Source organism: Lissotriton helveticus, chromosome 1_1 (genome assembly GCF_964261635.1).
Source record: "Lissotriton helveticus chromosome 1_1, aLisHel1.1, whole genome shotgun sequence".
In the NCBI taxonomy this organism is placed as follows: Eukaryota; Metazoa; Chordata; class Amphibia; order Caudata; family Salamandridae; genus Lissotriton; species Lissotriton helveticus.
The window spans coordinates 568659506-568676539 of NC_136057.1; the positions used below are offsets into that span (position 1 = coordinate 568659506).

Genomic DNA, 17034 nt, shown 5'->3' on the forward strand with positions numbered 1-17034 from the left:
ACACTTTCCTACTACTGTTTCTGTAATGTACTGCGCCATATAGCAATATAAGCTTGTCTATACACTGTACAAAAAGTGAAGCAGTTATACATTCAGCTCTACACTCTCCTTGGAGAAGTGTAATCATTCTGCCACTACCCAGGTAGTCATGCAGCAAAGTAGGCCTAAGGGCTTGGACTACTTCAAACACCTATATATAATAAATGCATTTTTCTAAACATCTGCAAACTTGGCTTTTAAACTTTGAATTACCTAGTTTGTATCCTGACACTTCCTGCAAACATTCTGCTACTGCTATTTTAGTATTGTAATGAGTCATACAGCAGTATGTTCTTATGTATGCACAGTATTAAAAGTGAAGGTGCTATATATTCAGCTAGACAATTTCCTTGTAGAAGTGTAAGCATTCAGTCGGTTCCCAAGTAATTATGCACCAAAGTAGGCCTTAGGGCATGGACTGCTTCAAATCCCTATAGACTATGCATCCACTGTTCTATACACCGGCAAACTTGCCTTTTATACCTTCAATTCCCCAGTCTGTATCGTTACACTTTCACCAAACAGTCTCACACTACTGTTTATACACTGTTCTAAAAGTAAAGCTGCTACACATTCAGCCAGACACTCTCCTTGCAGAATTGTAATCATTCAGTCAGTAGCCAAGTACTCATGGTGCAAAGTGGTCCTAATGGCATGGAGTGTTTCAAACCCCTATAGACTATGCATACACTGTTCTATGCACCTGCAAATTTGCCTTTTATATGTTGAATTCCCCAGTCTCTATCCTTACACTTCCACCAAACATTCTGTCACTCTTGGTATAGTTTTGTAGTGACTCATTGATCGGTGTGTAGTAAGACATTCACTACATTAAAACAGTAATCAGTAGATGTACAATAAGTGGTACATCCCCAAAGATATGCTAGTTATTGTGCACTATGACATCACCACCATGGATGCACCGTATTTACAATGTGGTGCACTATGGGGCAAAAACGGCACAGATATGTGATGTATCCGTGCAGTGAAGATGGCGCATTGCTTGACTTGCGTTGGGAGCGCAATGCAGCTCCAGCAATGCTCCTTGGGCCCTATGCTCATAATGCTGTGTCAATCCTTACACCTGCTTCAAGCAGGTGTAGGGTTTTGACGCAGCATAAGCCCAAAAGTGACTGAATGAAATCTTATAGATTTGACTTAGTCACTTTTAGGAGGCGTTCCTGCGCCAGAACACCCCCCCTGTGCAGGAAAGCCTCCTTCTGGCGCAGGGCTTTACAATGTGATGCACCTTCCAAATGCGTCACATTGTAAATACCACACACCATGGGACATCTTTTGCACCACCGCTGTGTCACATAAGTGACGCAACAGCTGTGTAAAAGATGCACAAGGGGGTTGTAAATCCGCCCCTAACACATACAAATTCATCCAGGCAGTTTCACCAGCAGTGCAAATTGAAGCATAGACTTGTAACATATTTATGTGCATATGTTACATTCAAGTGCTTCGGAGGTACTACAGTATACTATAGGTAAACACCTTATAGATTTATGCTGTAGCACTTCCTTATAGTTCTGCACTTTCACATTCGCCATACACTACTAATGTATTTATTCATTCATTTATGAACTACACATTCATTCTGATAAACTTTTACACACTAACATAGAAATATAGTTCTTTCTTTGACCAGGGAAGGTAGTTCTGAAAAGAACTGTTTTTTTTGTCTTTTTAGTTTTCTATTTTTTTGTATTTTTTCAACAAGTTTTTAGTTTTTTTAGTTTTTTTTTAAAACCCAAAAAATTTAATTGGAAACAAAAAAACTGTGGAACAGGAACAAAAAAGAAAAAAAAAATGTATGTCTTGAGCAACGGTGCTCTTTTTGCCTCTTTACAATGAGGTCAACAGACTGCTCACCATAGCAAAGTAATTCTTTGCAATATTTACAATGAAAAGTGAGTTCTGCAAACTGTGGCACAATTATGGGATGCGGACTGCTCGCAGGAGGTGGTGGTGCAGTTGAGGTGCTAGCCATCACAGAGGTGATGTCATCAGTGTTGTCATTTGAGATGTCATGAGTGATGTCATGAGTGATGTCACTGACCATGTCATGAGTGATGTAATATGTGATGTCATCAGCAGTGCATTGCGGGCGCGCGAGTTATAGGTAGCTGAACTAACTATAACGGGGGAATTTCAAAGGTTTTGTATGAATGAAATGTCGAGCTAACTATAACATGTGCAACGTCTGCAGGTGGTCCAGAACTCGGCCGCGCGGGCCATTTTTGGCCTGTATAGGCGTGCCAGAGTTTCGGGACTCCTGCAGTCGCTCCATTGGCTGCCTATCCGGAAACGGATAGTTTTCAAGGCCTTGACTTTGGCCCATAAGGCTCTCCATGCTTCTGGGGCAAAATATCTCCAAAGGAGGCTTGCCTTCTACCATCCGACCCAATCTCTGAGATCTGAATCACTGTTCCTTGCGGTGGTCCCTCGAGTAAAAAGGGCCCTAATTGGGGGCCGTTCTTTCGGGTTGTTGGCGCCACAGATGTGGAACACGTTGCCTTTGGCATTACGCAGCACCTCTAACTTGCTGATTTTTAGGAAGGGTCTCAAAACTTGGCTTTTTGCCCAGTAGTTCTTTTCTTTTGATTGTTCCTGATCCACTTTGCTCTATTGTGTTGTGTTACTCTGCGATTGGTTTTTAATAAAAGCGCCGGGACACTCTATGGAGTAGCCGCGCGCTATAAAAGACAAAACTAACAAACTAACATGTGTAAAACCTATGTTTTTTGTAATGAATTTGCAAGGTTTTTTAAATGCTAATTCCTAACTATAACGTGTGTGAAGCTTATGGTTTTTTCAGTGAATTGCAAATGTTTTTTAAATTCTAATTCCAAACTATAATGTGTGTGAAAGCTATGTTTTTTTCAGTGAATATATATATATATATATATATATATATATATCTATTACCTACTGGCAGTCGCCAGTAGGTATATATAGTTAGGATTTTTTCTCTATGGGATTTTTGAAAATTCTATGTCTAATAACTTCGGCGTTTGTGGACGGAATTGGCTGAAATTTTCAGGAAAATGGAACATTTTGTTTCTGAGCAGCCCCTGAAAATTGGGGGGGGGTTCGTCAAGGGGGGGCCGAGAAAAAAGGGGGGTCCCAAAACGCGTTTTTCCCATGTTAATTTCTATAGGGCGGTTGGCCTCACTTTTAGCCCGAACGGCTGAATGGATTTGCACGAAACTTGGCAAAATTGTAGGGACCGGTAGCCCGATGTGCCTTTGCTGGGTCTCAATATATGTGCTCCAGTGGATTTTGAGAAATTAACGTTTAAAAAAATATATATATCTGTGATAGTGTCCCGGGTAGCGCTCCGTTTCGCGTACTTTGCGCGTTACGGAGCTTTGCGAAGCGAAGCTGATTGGCTCTCCGGTGTCTGTAAACATTCCAAACAGTCCGTAGCGGCCGCCATCTTGTCTCTCGGTAGGATCGAGAGACAAGAGGAGGCCAAAGCGAAGGGGCAAATGACCATAAGGGGGCATAGTAGATCCTCCCTGACCCCCTAGGTTTGATGTGGAGGCTTTAAAAGGGCCCCGCGGGGCAAAAAAAAAAAAAATAATCGAACGGCTGAATGGATTTGCATGAAACTTGGCAAAATTGTAGGGACCGGTAGCCCGATGTGCCTTTGCTGGGTCTCAATATATGTGCTCCAGTGGATTTTGAGAAATTAACGTTTAAAAAAAGATATATATCTGTGACAGCGTCCCGGGTAGCGCTTCGTTTCGCGTACATTTCGCGTTACGGAGCTTTGCGAAGCGAAGCTGATTGGCTCTCCGGTGTCTGTAAACATTCCAAACAGTACGGAGCGGCCGCCATCTTGTCTCTCGGTAGGATCGAGAGACAAGAGGAGGCCAAAGCGAAGGGGCAAATGATCATAAGGGGCATAGTAGATCCTCCCTGACCCCCTAGGTTTGATGTGGAGGCTTTAAAAGGGCTCCGCGGGGCAAAAAATAAAATAAAAAAATAATCTTTTTTTTTTCGTGGGGTGCGCCCGGTTCGCGTAACGGGAAGCGGACTGGGGAGCGTACTACAAGGAAACAAGAATGATTGACTTTTAACTTATTGTATGTTTATAGACTTTTTTTTTCTTTTTTTTCTGCTGAGTGACGTCTCGGCCTATCTCCACAAGATGCAGTCCCTACCATCTCGGCGTTTAAGCCGAGGAGGACCGGTAGTGTGGGAGAGATAACGTCTGTTAACGTTCGATTCGAAGGAAATCAGGAAGTGTTGATAAACATTGTCTGCGCCATCTTGCCTTTTTTCAAATGCCACACTTTTGTCGTGCACGGCAGCCATTTTAGATGCCTTGACCAGACCCACTCTCTGCACGCTGTCGATCCTTAGCATGGCTCCCCACCCTCGCAAGCATCTCCCCCAGGCACTGGTCACCCCCGCTCTCTGTCTTATGCATGGGCAATAAACCTCCCCCCATCTGCGCTGCTCTTCCCTGAGAATCACACCCTGTGCCCGCCCGACACCTCCCTTTCGCCCTATTCACTACCGCACCCTCTGAAACTCCTCTTCCTCTGTGTCCGATTGTCCAGGCCGGTCCCAGGCTATCACCTAGCCCTGCAGATGTAGTTTATGGCCCCAGCTGTAAAGAATCACCCCTCTTCAAAGGAGTTACAGTAGATCAAGGCCCCCACCCGATGAGATCCGTCACACCACACGCGTTCCTACTATCTGAAAACCATCCTGTATTGTGATTGGGGAGGGGACCGAGCCTGAAGCGGAAGATTCGAGGGATGCCTCTTTGTACATCAAAGTTTTTACAATTATGTGTCACATTAAAAATATATAGCACTCCAACAAAGTAGTAGGATTATAAAACTTTAATAACTTATAAATATATACAACGCAACAAAAACAGTAAAAACATTTAAGCATTTTTAGGAAAAAAGAAGCAACAATGGTCAGTAGCTGTGTTTTGTGCGAATAGTCCCAAGGCAGCACAACGTGCTGAGTTCTGGACGGCACCCAGGTGATGTTGCCTGGGTGCCGCACTGGTTTTGGGTATCCTACAATGCAGCTCCGAAAAACGGCGTGGGGCGTTTTTATGTCATATGATCAAGCCTTCCATCATTAGGAAACCAAAAGTAAAATGAACCAATGAAAAGTTTTATAAACAAGTCACATGACCTGTTATGCGGCATAGGGTATAAAAAGCGTAGAAAATCCGTTGGCACGTGAGGCGGCGTCAGTAGCGGACCGATGTGCGAATAGGCCGAAGGCAGCACAACGCGCTAAGATCCGGATGGCACCGAGGTGGTGTCCACCAAGTTGCCGCACTGGTGTGGCCATCCTACAATGCTGCGCCGAAAGTCGGCGTGGGGCGCCCCGTTGGCCTGTGAGGCGGCGTCAGTAGCGGACCGATGTGCGAATAGGCCGAAGGCAGCACAACGCGCCAAGATCCGGATGGCACCGAGGTGGGGTCCAGCAAGTTGCCGCACTGGTGTGGCCATCCTACAATGCTGCGCCGAAAGTCGGCGTGGGGTGCCCCGTTTGCCTGTGAGGCGGCGTCAGTAGCGGACCGATGTGCGAATAGGCCGAAGGCAGCACAACGCGCCAAGATCCGGATGGCACCGAGGTGGTGTCCAGCAAGTTGCCGCACTGGTGTGGCCATCCTACAATGCTGCGCCGAAAGTCGGCGTGGGGCGCCCCGTTGGCCTGTGAGTTCGCGTCAGTAGCGGACCGATGTGCGAATAGGCCGAAGGCAGCACAACGCGCCAAGATCCGGATGGCACCGAGGTGGGGTCCAGCAAGTTGCCGCACTGGTGTGGCCATCCTACAATGCTGCGCCGAAAGTCGGCGTGGGGCGCCCCGTTGGCCTGTGAGGCGGCGTCAGTAGCGGACCGATGTGCGAATAGGCCGAAGGCAGCACAACGCGCCAAGATCCGGATGGCACCGAGGTGGGGTCCAGCAAGTTGCCGCACTGGTGTGGCCATCCTACAATGCTGCGCCGAAAGTCGGCGTGGGGTGCCCCGTTGGCCTGTGAGGCGGCGTCAGTAGCGGACCGATGTGCGAATAGGCCGAAGGCAGCACAACGCGCCAAGATCCGGATGGCACCGAGGTGGTGTCCAGCAAGTTGCCGCACTGGTGTGGCCATCCTACAATGCTGCGCCGAAAGTCGGCGTGGGGCGCCCCGTTGGCCTGTGAGGCGGCGTCAGTCAGTGGGGGCTGTTTGAGGATCTGACTGCATTGGAAAGCAATGTGATGCTGTGCGTCGCCCCCAAGATGAAGGTTCCTCGGCTGCAGTGGGGCGCCCCTTGGTGTTTCACTCGCTATGCAGCTGAGTTGCGTGCGCACTTGCGGCGAATAGGCCGAAGGCAGCACAACAATATTTTCGGAATGGAAGACACCACAAGGCGCTGAGATTCGGTTGGCACCGAGGTGGTGTCTAGCAAGTTGCCGCACTGGTGTGGCCATCCTACAATGCTGCTCCGAATAACAGCGTGGGGTGCCCGAAGGGGGGGGGGAGGCGGCGTGAACGGGCCTCCCCAGGTGGAGGCTCGTCTGCTGTAGTGGGGCGCCCCTTTACCGTTTCAGTTGCCATTCAGCTGAGTTTAGGCCGCTCTTGATGCTACAGCGACAGGCGGCTGCAACAGGACTCTCAAAATGGCGGCCTGTTCTTTGGATTATGGCCTGGTCCACTAAAATGGCCCTGGGACACCCTAGAACTCGGACGCTCGAATTTTTTTTCCTTTCCTCTACATGCAAAAAAGGTAAATGCCCGGTACGTTACCTGCCTCATCTGCCACGATGTACTCTCCAGAGGAACCGAAAAAATATATAGTTATGGTAATTATACCATGCATCGTCATATGGAGAGGTGGCACCAATTAATTATAGTGCTGCACAAAAGAGAGATTTGGAGGAGAACCCCCGATCTGCCAGTACATTCACCAAAGAAGTGGCACTGACAGCATCAGAGGCAAGGGAAACGGTCCCAAATATTTAGAAGAACTTTGGAAAGATTAAAATGACATGTTTAGATTGTGGCAAATTAATTTCATGTGGACAGATGAGTCTTACTCTAATAAATACAGCATATGAACATCATCATAGTCGATGGTTGGTGGAGACATTTTGACTATATCCTGGACCTGCCCGTCCTCGCCCAAAATGGCGCCGGAATAAATGGGACTCGTAACTCCTTGTTGTGTACTGGTTGCAGAACCTTGATATCACGAGATACGTATGCAGTTTTGAAGCACATGGCGGGCGGGGACGAGAATTGATTGAATATTTCGACATCCCTATTGATATTAAGTTCTGATGTGTTATTGATTACTGTACTATTGAAAGTTCGAATTAACGTCACCCATGGTACTTGCCCGCAAATGTATATGTAGATAATTTTATTGTAACTGGCCCTGTCGTATTTTAATTATAAAATGTACGTCCACCGATTCCGCAACTGTTAGACACCTTAGTTCTTGCAACCTAATGGCCCGCCCGTTACGTTCCTCTACAGTGTAAATGTCTACTCATCATATACGATTACAGTATGCTCCGTGGCCGGCCCACGTGGTTATAGGCCCGTATTTGTATACTGACATTTTCACAATAAAGGTTTTTAAAAGAAAACATGGTAGTAGTATTTACATTGGTAAAGTTTTTAATAATAGTCACTGTTTTAGAATCAGTAAAAGGCAAGTGAAATAAAGCAGTCCAATTACATGAAGGGTAAAAGGTATAATACGCAGGAACGCAGTAAAGATAAATGGTCAAGGGCTGTTGTGTTTTCTACTCCTGCAACATAAAGTGATCAATAAGAATCTGATATTCAGGCGTATCGGCGACTAAGACAGCAGGCCGAGCCTCTTTTGCTCAACGGCTCCGTCATGGGACGAAGAAACGCCCTTTTTCTCGAAAAAGGAATATATTTTACTTGCAGAACAGTTGTAAATTTTCCGGGAAAGTACATTAGCCTGGAACATTATAACATATGTTTAAGAAAAAATAATGTTCGAAAGTAATAAAAAACGTAATTTTTAGGTCATATGACCAAGCCTTTCATCATTAGAATAAGAAAAGTAAATGAACCAGTGAAAAGTTTTATTAACAAGTCACATGACCTGTTATGCTTACGTTACGCGCTGCGCGCCGCGCCCCGGATCGCTTCCGGGAAGCTGCGCTTCGCGCACCGCAGCACTTCCGGATGCGCTGACGCGGCGCGTCATATGACGCATTACGCGACAACGCAGGTCCAGAATATAGTCAAAATGTCTCCACCAACCAGCGGTCGGAACACAACCCCTTTCAGCAGGCTAAATAGTTCTGTTAAATGACAACAGAAGGGGGCCGGAGCCAAGCGCCCCCTCCGAGTCCGCGCCATCACACCGTCCCTCGGGGGCCTCCGTCAAGCGGTTCAGGGTGGCACCGCATCACATTGTTTTCAAATGCAGTCACGTCCTCAAACAGCCCCCACTTACATTGAGAATAGTGAAGCTGTAGCAAGTGCAAATAAGCTTCAAACAGTGTTACAAGCACTCCTCAAAACTTTGAACTATCAGAGTGCATGAGTTTCATGCTCGATCGATTGAGCTAGCCGGATCGGGCACCAAAAAGTATAAAATAGTTATGTAAATAGTTATTTAATAAAATGTTTTACCCTGTTACTTTGCTGGTGTGTTGTATATATTTGTAATATTTGTATAGAGTTTATCGTTATTTTGGGCGGGGTGGGTGGCGGAGCCGAGCTGTCTTGCAGCCATCATGGTGTGGAGCTCAGTTCATCTCACTAGTTTCGTATTTCTCATGAGGGGTTGTTCCTAATGTTTCTATTTTAGCGAGGTCAAAAAGAGATCCCATTAGTGGCCTACTGATTTTGCTCGATTCCTTTTGTTTTTTTACACGATTTTTCACTATCTGCAAAGACTAAACAGAGTATTGCGACTCTGTGCTTGTTTGTAAATAGAGAATGAACCAAAGAGAACCAATTCTAAAACAGTAAATGCTTGGATAACAATCAATCAAATGGAGAGAGAAGCAGGCACGATGGATTACAACGGGGGCAAAGGCCTGCGTTAACATGGTCATCAGTGATGTCATTTGAGATGTCATCAGTGATGTCATCAGTGATGTCACTGACCATGTCATGAATGATGTAATATGTGACATCATCAGCAGTGAATTGCGGGTGCGCGATATATAGTTAGTGCAACTAACTATATATGGAATTTCAATGGTTTTGTGTGAGTAAAATAAGGTTTTCTAAATGCTAATTCCTAACTATATATGGTCTATAACCTATGGTTTTTTCAGTGAATATATATATATATATAATCCAAAGCTGTTGCAGGAACCCTTTCGGGGAGCAGCCACACACGAAATGGATCCAAATCCTTGATTCCTCAGCTTGCAGGCAGGTTTTCAGCACTCGTGTCCTCACAGAAATGCTGCCAAACGCGTTTCGAGAGCACAGGCTCTCTTCGTCAGTGGCAAAGTTCATTAATCACTGAAGCTGCCCCGTATGTAATGAGTCCCCGCCCCCTGGGCGTGTACAATCAGGGCGGCGTTTCTGGGATCTGTAGTCCTCTGTTCTAGGAGAGGGGCTTTTTGCTTGAGGTAATGTTCAATAAAACCACAGTAGGTGTGAAAGTACATCTGTGTTGTCTGCCTGTCCTGCTACTTAGCTGAAGACGGAGTGTGATGGGGCACCCCTGAAGAGCCCCAGCACGCTTCGTGTCCATGGTTGTCTTCATGTGAAATCAACCTCGGTTCTGCCTCAGAGCAGCAGGCTCCATCCCCACGACCGGGGCGGCCGGTACATCAAATCCAAAGCTGTTGCAGGAACCCTTTCGGGGAGCAGCCACACACGAAATGGATCCAAATCCTTGATTCCTCAGCTCGCTGGCAGGTTTTCAGCACTCGTGTCCTCACAGAAATGCTGCCAAACGCGTTTCTAGAGCCCAGGCTCTCTTCGTCAGTGGCAAAGTTCATTAATCACTGAAGCTGCCCCATATGTAATGAGTCCCCGCCCCTGTACAATCAGGGCGGCGTTTCTGGGATCTGTAGTCCTCTGTTCTAGGAGAGGGGCTTTTTGCTTGAGGTAATGTTCAATAAAACCACAGTGGGTGTGAAAGTACATCTGCGTTGTCTGCCTGCCCTGCTTCTCAGCTGAAGACAGAGTGTGATGGGGCACCCCTGCAGAGCCCCAGCACGTTTCGTGTCCATGGTTGTCTTCATTTGAAATCAACCTCGGTTCTGCCTCAGAGCAGCAGGCTGCATCCCCACGACCGGGACGGCCGGTACATCAAATCCAAAGCTGTTGCAGGAACCCTTTCGGGGAGCAGCCACACACGAAATGGATCCAAATCCTTGATTCCTCAACTTGCTGGCAGGTTTTCAGCACTCGTGTCCTCACAGAAATGCTGCCAAATGCGTTTCGAGAGCCCAGGCTCTCTTCGTCAGTGGCAAAGTTCATTAATCACTGAAGCTGCCCCATATGTAATGAGTCCCCGCCCCCTGGGTGTGTTCAATCTGGGCGGCGTTTCTGGGATCTGTAGTCCTCTGTTCTAGGAGAGGGGCTTTTTGCTTGAGGTGATGTTCAATAAAACCACAGTGGGTGTGAAAGTACATCTGTGTTGTCTGCCTGCCCTGCTTCTCAGCTGAAGACGGAGTGTGATGGGGCACCCCTGCAGAGCCCCAGCACGTTTCGTGTCCATGGTTGTCTTCATTTGAAATCAACCTCGGTTCTGACTCAGAGCAGCAGGCTGCATCCCCACGACCGGGACGGCCGGTACATCAAATCCAAAGCTGTTGCAGGAACCCTTTCGGGGAGCAGCCACACACGAAATGGATCCAAATCCTTGATTCCTCAACTTGCTGGCAGGTTTTCAGCACTCGTGTCCTCACAGAAATGCTGCCAAACGCGTTTCGAGAGCCCAGGCTCTCTTCGTCAGTGGCAAAGTTCATTAATCACTGAAGCTGCCCCATATGTAATGAGTCCCCGCCCCCAGGGGGTGTTCAATCTGGGCGGCGTTTCTGGGATCTGTAGTCCTCTGTTCTAGGAGAGGGGCTTTTTGCTTGAGGTGATGTTCAATAAAACCACAGTGGGTGTGAAAGTACATCTGTGTTGTCTGCCTGCCCTGCTTCTCAGCTGAAGACGGAGTGTGATGGGGCACCCCTGCAGAGCCCCAGCACGTTTCGTGTCCATGGTTGTCTTCATTTGAAATCAACCTCGGTTCTGCCTCAGAGCAGCAGGCTGCATCCCCACGACCGGGACGGCCGGTACATCAAATCCAAAGCTGTTGCAGGAACCCTTTCGGGGAGCAGCCACACACGAAATGGATCCAAATCCTTGATTCCTCAACTTGCTGGCAGGTTTTCAGCACTCGTGTCCTCACAGAAATGCTGCCAAACGCTTTTCGAGAGCCCAGGCTCTCTTCGTCAGTGGCAAAGTTCATTAATCACTGAAGCTGCCCCATATGTAATGAGTCCCCGCCCCCTGGGCGTGTACAATCTGGGCGGCGTTTCTGGGATCTGTAGTCCTCTGTTCTAGGAGAGGGGCTTTTTGCTTGAGGTGATGTTCAATAAAACCACAGTGGGTGTGAAAGTACATCTGTGTTGTTTGCCTGCACTGCTTCTCAGCTGAAGACAGAGTGTGATGGGGCACCCCTGCAGAGCCCCAGCACGTTTCGTGTCCATGGTTGTCTTCATGTGAAATCAACCTCGGTTCTGCCTCAGAGCAGCAGGCTGCATCCCCACGGCCGGTACATCAAATCCAAAGCTGTTGCAGGAACCCTTTCGGGGAGCAGCCACACATGAAATGGATCCAAATCCTTGATTCCTCAGCTTGCTGGCAGGTTTTCAGCACTCGTGTCCTCACAGAAATGCTGCCAAACGCGTTTCGAGAGCCCAGGCTCTCTTCGTCAGTGGCAAAGTTCATTAATCACTGAAGCTGCCCCATATGTAATGAGTCCCCGCCCCCTGGGCATGTAGAATCAGGGCGGCGTTTCTGGGATCTGTAGTCCTCTGTTCTAGGAGAGGGGCTTTTTGCTTGAGGTAATGTTCAATAAAACCACAGCATGTAGAATATCTTCACCCGTTTTTTGCAGAAATGTAAATAGTTTGTAAATATACAGGTGTAAAATATACATACGGTGTATAGCTCATAACTAGTACTTTACTGTGGAAGCTTTATACATATGTATACACATACAATCTGAACTATAAACCTACAAAAATGGCGACCATTAATGACCCAGAACCTGTAAGCAAGGTTGACAGTCTAGATTGACAATGGAAAGGGAAAAAGGTGAAACTGCAATGAGCACTTTAAAAATGGTCTAGACACCAGGGACTCTATGGTCCAGTGGAAGGCAAGCTGTTGCCGAAACGCTTAGGACGTCCGATTTAATGCACGTTATATTGCACATGGTGTGTGAATAAAAATAACTTTTTGTAAAATCCTACCTGCCTGCTGTGCTGTGACTCCTGCTGGGAGGGTCGGAGTAAGGAGAATCTAAGAAATATATATATATATATATATATATATATATATATATATATATATATATATATACACACATACACATACACATACACATACACATATTCATGCATTCTGGTACTGGATAACTGTTTCTTTTTAGGCTTTGCGCTTTCAAAATTAAATGTATTTGAAAATTAAATTGAATTACATGTGTAAAATGCATACTGTTCAATTTTCATCATTTTATTAACACAAGTATTTGACAAATGGTTTGCAGATGCGCAAAATCGTATCTCAAAAGGTCATCTTGCAGACGCCAAATCACCTGCTGTCATTCTTGGAGCGATCTTATCACTTGGAACCATGAGGAGCAATGGACTGAGCCAAACCCCATTTAATGTTTTATTTTATACAATGCTGTGTGCGACTGTTGAAGCTGTCAGAAGTGATACCAAAAAAAGTACATTTATTCTAGGAAAAATTAATATCTCTCTGTGGATTCAAAACAACAACATCTAAAATGTTGTATCTCAACATTCTTTACAGCATGTGTACATACAGTTGCAATTTTTGGACCTCTTGTTGGCTTTATGTTGGGATCCCTCTGTGCCAGATTATACGTCGACATTGGATTTGTAGATCTAGGTAAGGTATGCAAAAGTTTACATTTTGGTTCTTAATGCACTTTCAGTCATATATGTCGAGTATTTATACCGTGAGCAGTACTGTTTATCAGTTGTTTCCATGTGCTCTCAGTTTGGGACAAAAGGAAATGTAGGCACGGGAGCTATTTGTGAACCTATGTTGAGAGCAAAGTCCAAATACTGACTGTTGAAATCTGCATTGGTTGGCTTTTGCCAGAACAAACTGGATTTTTTCGCACATAAAATTCTACCTCTGTCGTGTAATTCTCGAATGAGCTCATAAGAGCAGGTTTGTGGTCATTCTAGTGGATGAATCCTGAAAATATGAAGAACATCCTTAAATTCAAAATGTATTCAGAAACCATTTACAGGAAGTCTACCCCAAACATACACCTATAGATAGATAAATGCCTGTCATTGGGAGTAGTAAGGGCGTATTCAGGGTTGGAATGATAGAGACCACCTCCAAGGTTAATGAGGGTGTATTTATTTATCATGTTTTCAAAAAGAAAAGGTTTCAAAATGCAGATGGGCATTTCTCTAAAATTTACACATATAGAAATGTGATCAGGTTGCATTTTCGAATGTGTAAATAGTTATACGTGTTAGAACTCCTGCAAGTCTACTACTGTCGCAAATATCCAGGAGTGCTCCTGGAAATCCTTCTGAATTCCAATAAAAGTCAGAAACGTAATTTAAATGTAATCATTAGCCTACAGGAGTCAATTTTTTTTTACCAACGATCAGAGACTTTTTAAATTTGAGCCAAGGGAATCAAATAATTAGTACAGAATTATTATGTTTGAGCACGTCAATAATCTATTATTCGAGCTGCGGCATCTGATTTCAGCAGTTGTAAATAAGGTTGTGGACAGTTTGTGTTTGGCACATGTGATCCTTGTGAATACTATAACGCGCACTATGTATGTACGTGGGTTGGTGCAAAAAGAAAGAAGAAAAAGAGACGTATACAGGAGCACTATTCTGTTTGGATGGGAACCCTCACTCACCCAGAGGTGACATGTTTCATCATAATGTCCCCTCCATACACACTGGGACTGCATGGAACCCAGTGTGGGCTACTACTCCCCTCTGGACAGCATGTTCTTTTCTGTTGGAAGAGAGAATGTGGCAGCTGGTGGTGGACGGGTGCCCCTTGATTTTCTCTGCCTCCCATATATCTTTGCAAATATGAAGGAGACAGAAAGATGTTATGTGCCACCTGCCCTTCTGCCACTTCTCTTGACGGACGCAAGGGGATATGGGAGAAATGAGCACTTCCTCCTATGATGTAACAATAGTAGGAAACAACTTTTGTTCCCACTTGTCCTTGTCTTTCATCATAGCAGTGAATAATCATATTCAGTATCAAGTATTCATTTAATGGTTCGCCATGATAGCTGTAATTATCTTACAAAACAATATATGAGTAATTATAAGTAAAGGAGATGCTTTTCACTGATTGGTTTTGAGTGACATCAAATAGACAAACGTAAGGCCAAGTTGTCAACGATGTCTCTTTAAAATCAGAGATTAACATGTTCCCTTATTCACTGATCTATAATTCTACGATTGAATTGTGTGTATGTGCCCCAGATCCTGATCCCCTGCGCAGATGACACTTAGGCTTCTGACAAGACCGGGCACAAGAAGGCAAGTGAATACATCACCTGCTACATTGCTCTGGTCTCTGAAGATCTGGGTGAGGCCAGATAAAGACTAGGGAGGCAAGTGCTTCCCTTTGACATGTACCAGTGGTAATAGACATTGTTTATCCACTGTCTGGTGTGACATTATTATAGCAGTAAATAACTGGATTTGGAATATGGTACTCATAAAATAAACTTTCAATAGAAGCTGTACATAAAAATTGAGTCTTTTAATTTTTGACAAGACTGTATAAAAGTGATACATGATAACATTTTTATATGCAAGAGGACATAGAAAACATATATTTTGTCAGTAGCTTATGTGGTACATTTCCATAATCAATGCAGAACATCATAGTGGGTGTTACCGCTGGAATATTCAAGCTATACTGTAATGGAGGTCTCTGGGAGACAATGCAAGTTGTTGTACATCAATTCGGAATTTAAACTTTTGCATTGCTCAATGACTTCACAAACACTTTCTTACATATTTGGGATTTTGGGGATAGAAAAAACGTGATTTGCCCAGAATCCTACAATTTTTTTGTCATCTGCTGAAGCCAGGATGACAAACCAGGTAACAAGGTTCCAAAGTTGGTAGGCTGGCCGTTTAGTTTCAAGATGTAAGCACATTGGCTTTTATTCTTTGGCATTAGGTTCTTTCATGAAGTGCTCAAAATGTAACACCATACCATGGTGGACGTGTCTCAGTGTAATTATGAAGTTATTCTGTTATATAATATTGTCTATGGCACCTAAATAATCCATCTCTTTTCAGCAGCCTATGTAAGTGTTTACACTCACCTAATCTGAATCCTGCCCAGAGTTTAAAGACTTGTTCCCACGAACAGTGGTTGTGTTTGAAAACATCTCAGAGTGCTACGTACAAATACCTCAATTAATTCAAATTAAGCAGTAGAATAAACTATTACAGCGGGCAGCATTGCAAAACACGTTAAGAGCTCTTTTACATTCTACCATACTGGGGTTCTTTACAATACCACCAGCACAATCCCGTGTGGCAATTGTGCACCCGGTAAACACAATTGCCACCAGCTGCAGTGCCTAGTATAGGAGATACTTCAGCATCAAGTTGAAGTTCTCCTGCTTGGAAAGAGGCTTGCGCACCTGATTTCCACATCTTTTGTCTCTTTTGAGAAGTTTATACATTTCGCATTGCCCCGGTCATTTTTCTGGCCCAACGGGAAATGGAAACATTTTAGGAATACAGGAATCACCACGAACTGAAATTCCATTTTAGGTGCAGAAGGGAATTTGTGCAGGGATCGTGAGCTGCGTAATTTTTCTGTTGGAGGGCATTGGACCAACAAAACAGACATGCTGCCTGCCCAATCCCACCAAGCCAACGCGCTTTGCTCTAGGTGGAAGGGGTATTATCTTTCTTTTATCACATAATTACATTCCATGATACCACTTAATAAGAACAGCACTGACTCATCATTCCACGATAGTTTTGCTCCAACATGAACTGTATTTTTTTATTCCTTTTGTTCCAGAGAGCGTGGCAATAACTCCACAAGATTCTCGCTGGGTTGGCGCTTGGTGGATTGGCTTTCTACTGTGCGCGGTCGTCAGCTTACTTGCCGCCATTCCATTCTTGTTCCTTCCTAGGACTTTGATAAAACAAGGAGATAAATCAACGACTAAAAGCACACAGGAACCTGCTGCATCTACAGAAGAAGGAAGCAAAATGACTGAACAAGAGAATGCTCATGAGGCAATAAATGTAAAAGGCAAGTTTGAAAATGAAGATTTTAAAAACAGCTAACATTTTAAAATCAGGTACGCAATTTTATTGACTCCCGATTCTGAGTTTTCTGAGTTTCAGACTAGAAAACATCATATCTGATTATCACATTAAAATAATTCAAATACCCTATTTAAACATGTTTAACCTAAATATCTCAGAAATTAGACTGGACGTAGTATTCCTAAGATCCTATCTCTTGGGCTTTTTGTGAGGGTGATAACCTTTGACCTGTAGTACATTTGCCTGTTAGACTATGAGACAGAGCTGTGTCTGAGATCCCACAAGGCCTGAACATGAGATCCAACTATCTATGACATCTTCCATCAGCTCGGAGGCGGATCAGCGAGCTGGCTCTGAGGGGTGCTAGTGCAGCATCGTCGTCATAGAACAGGAAAGCAAAGCTTATAAGTGCTAGAGTGGCCCCCTTTTTTGCAGGCAACAACTGTGAGAAAGATGAGT

The 17034-nt window shown here is 44.9% G+C and overlaps 1 protein-coding gene across 1 annotated transcript in view; it reads left to right on the forward strand.

Moving 5' to 3' along the window:
* LOC144813832 (solute carrier organic anion transporter family member 1C1-like) overlaps positions 1 to 17034 on the forward strand; it is a 490557-nt gene that overhangs the window by 286824 nt on the left and 186699 nt on the right. The window contains exons 7-8 of the mRNA XM_078674055.1: positions 13058 to 13156; positions 16322 to 16558. Coding sequence (XP_078530181.1) covers positions 13058 to 13156; positions 16322 to 16558 — 336 coding nt within the window. The remainder of the gene's footprint in view (positions 1 to 13057; positions 13157 to 16321; positions 16559 to 17034) is intronic.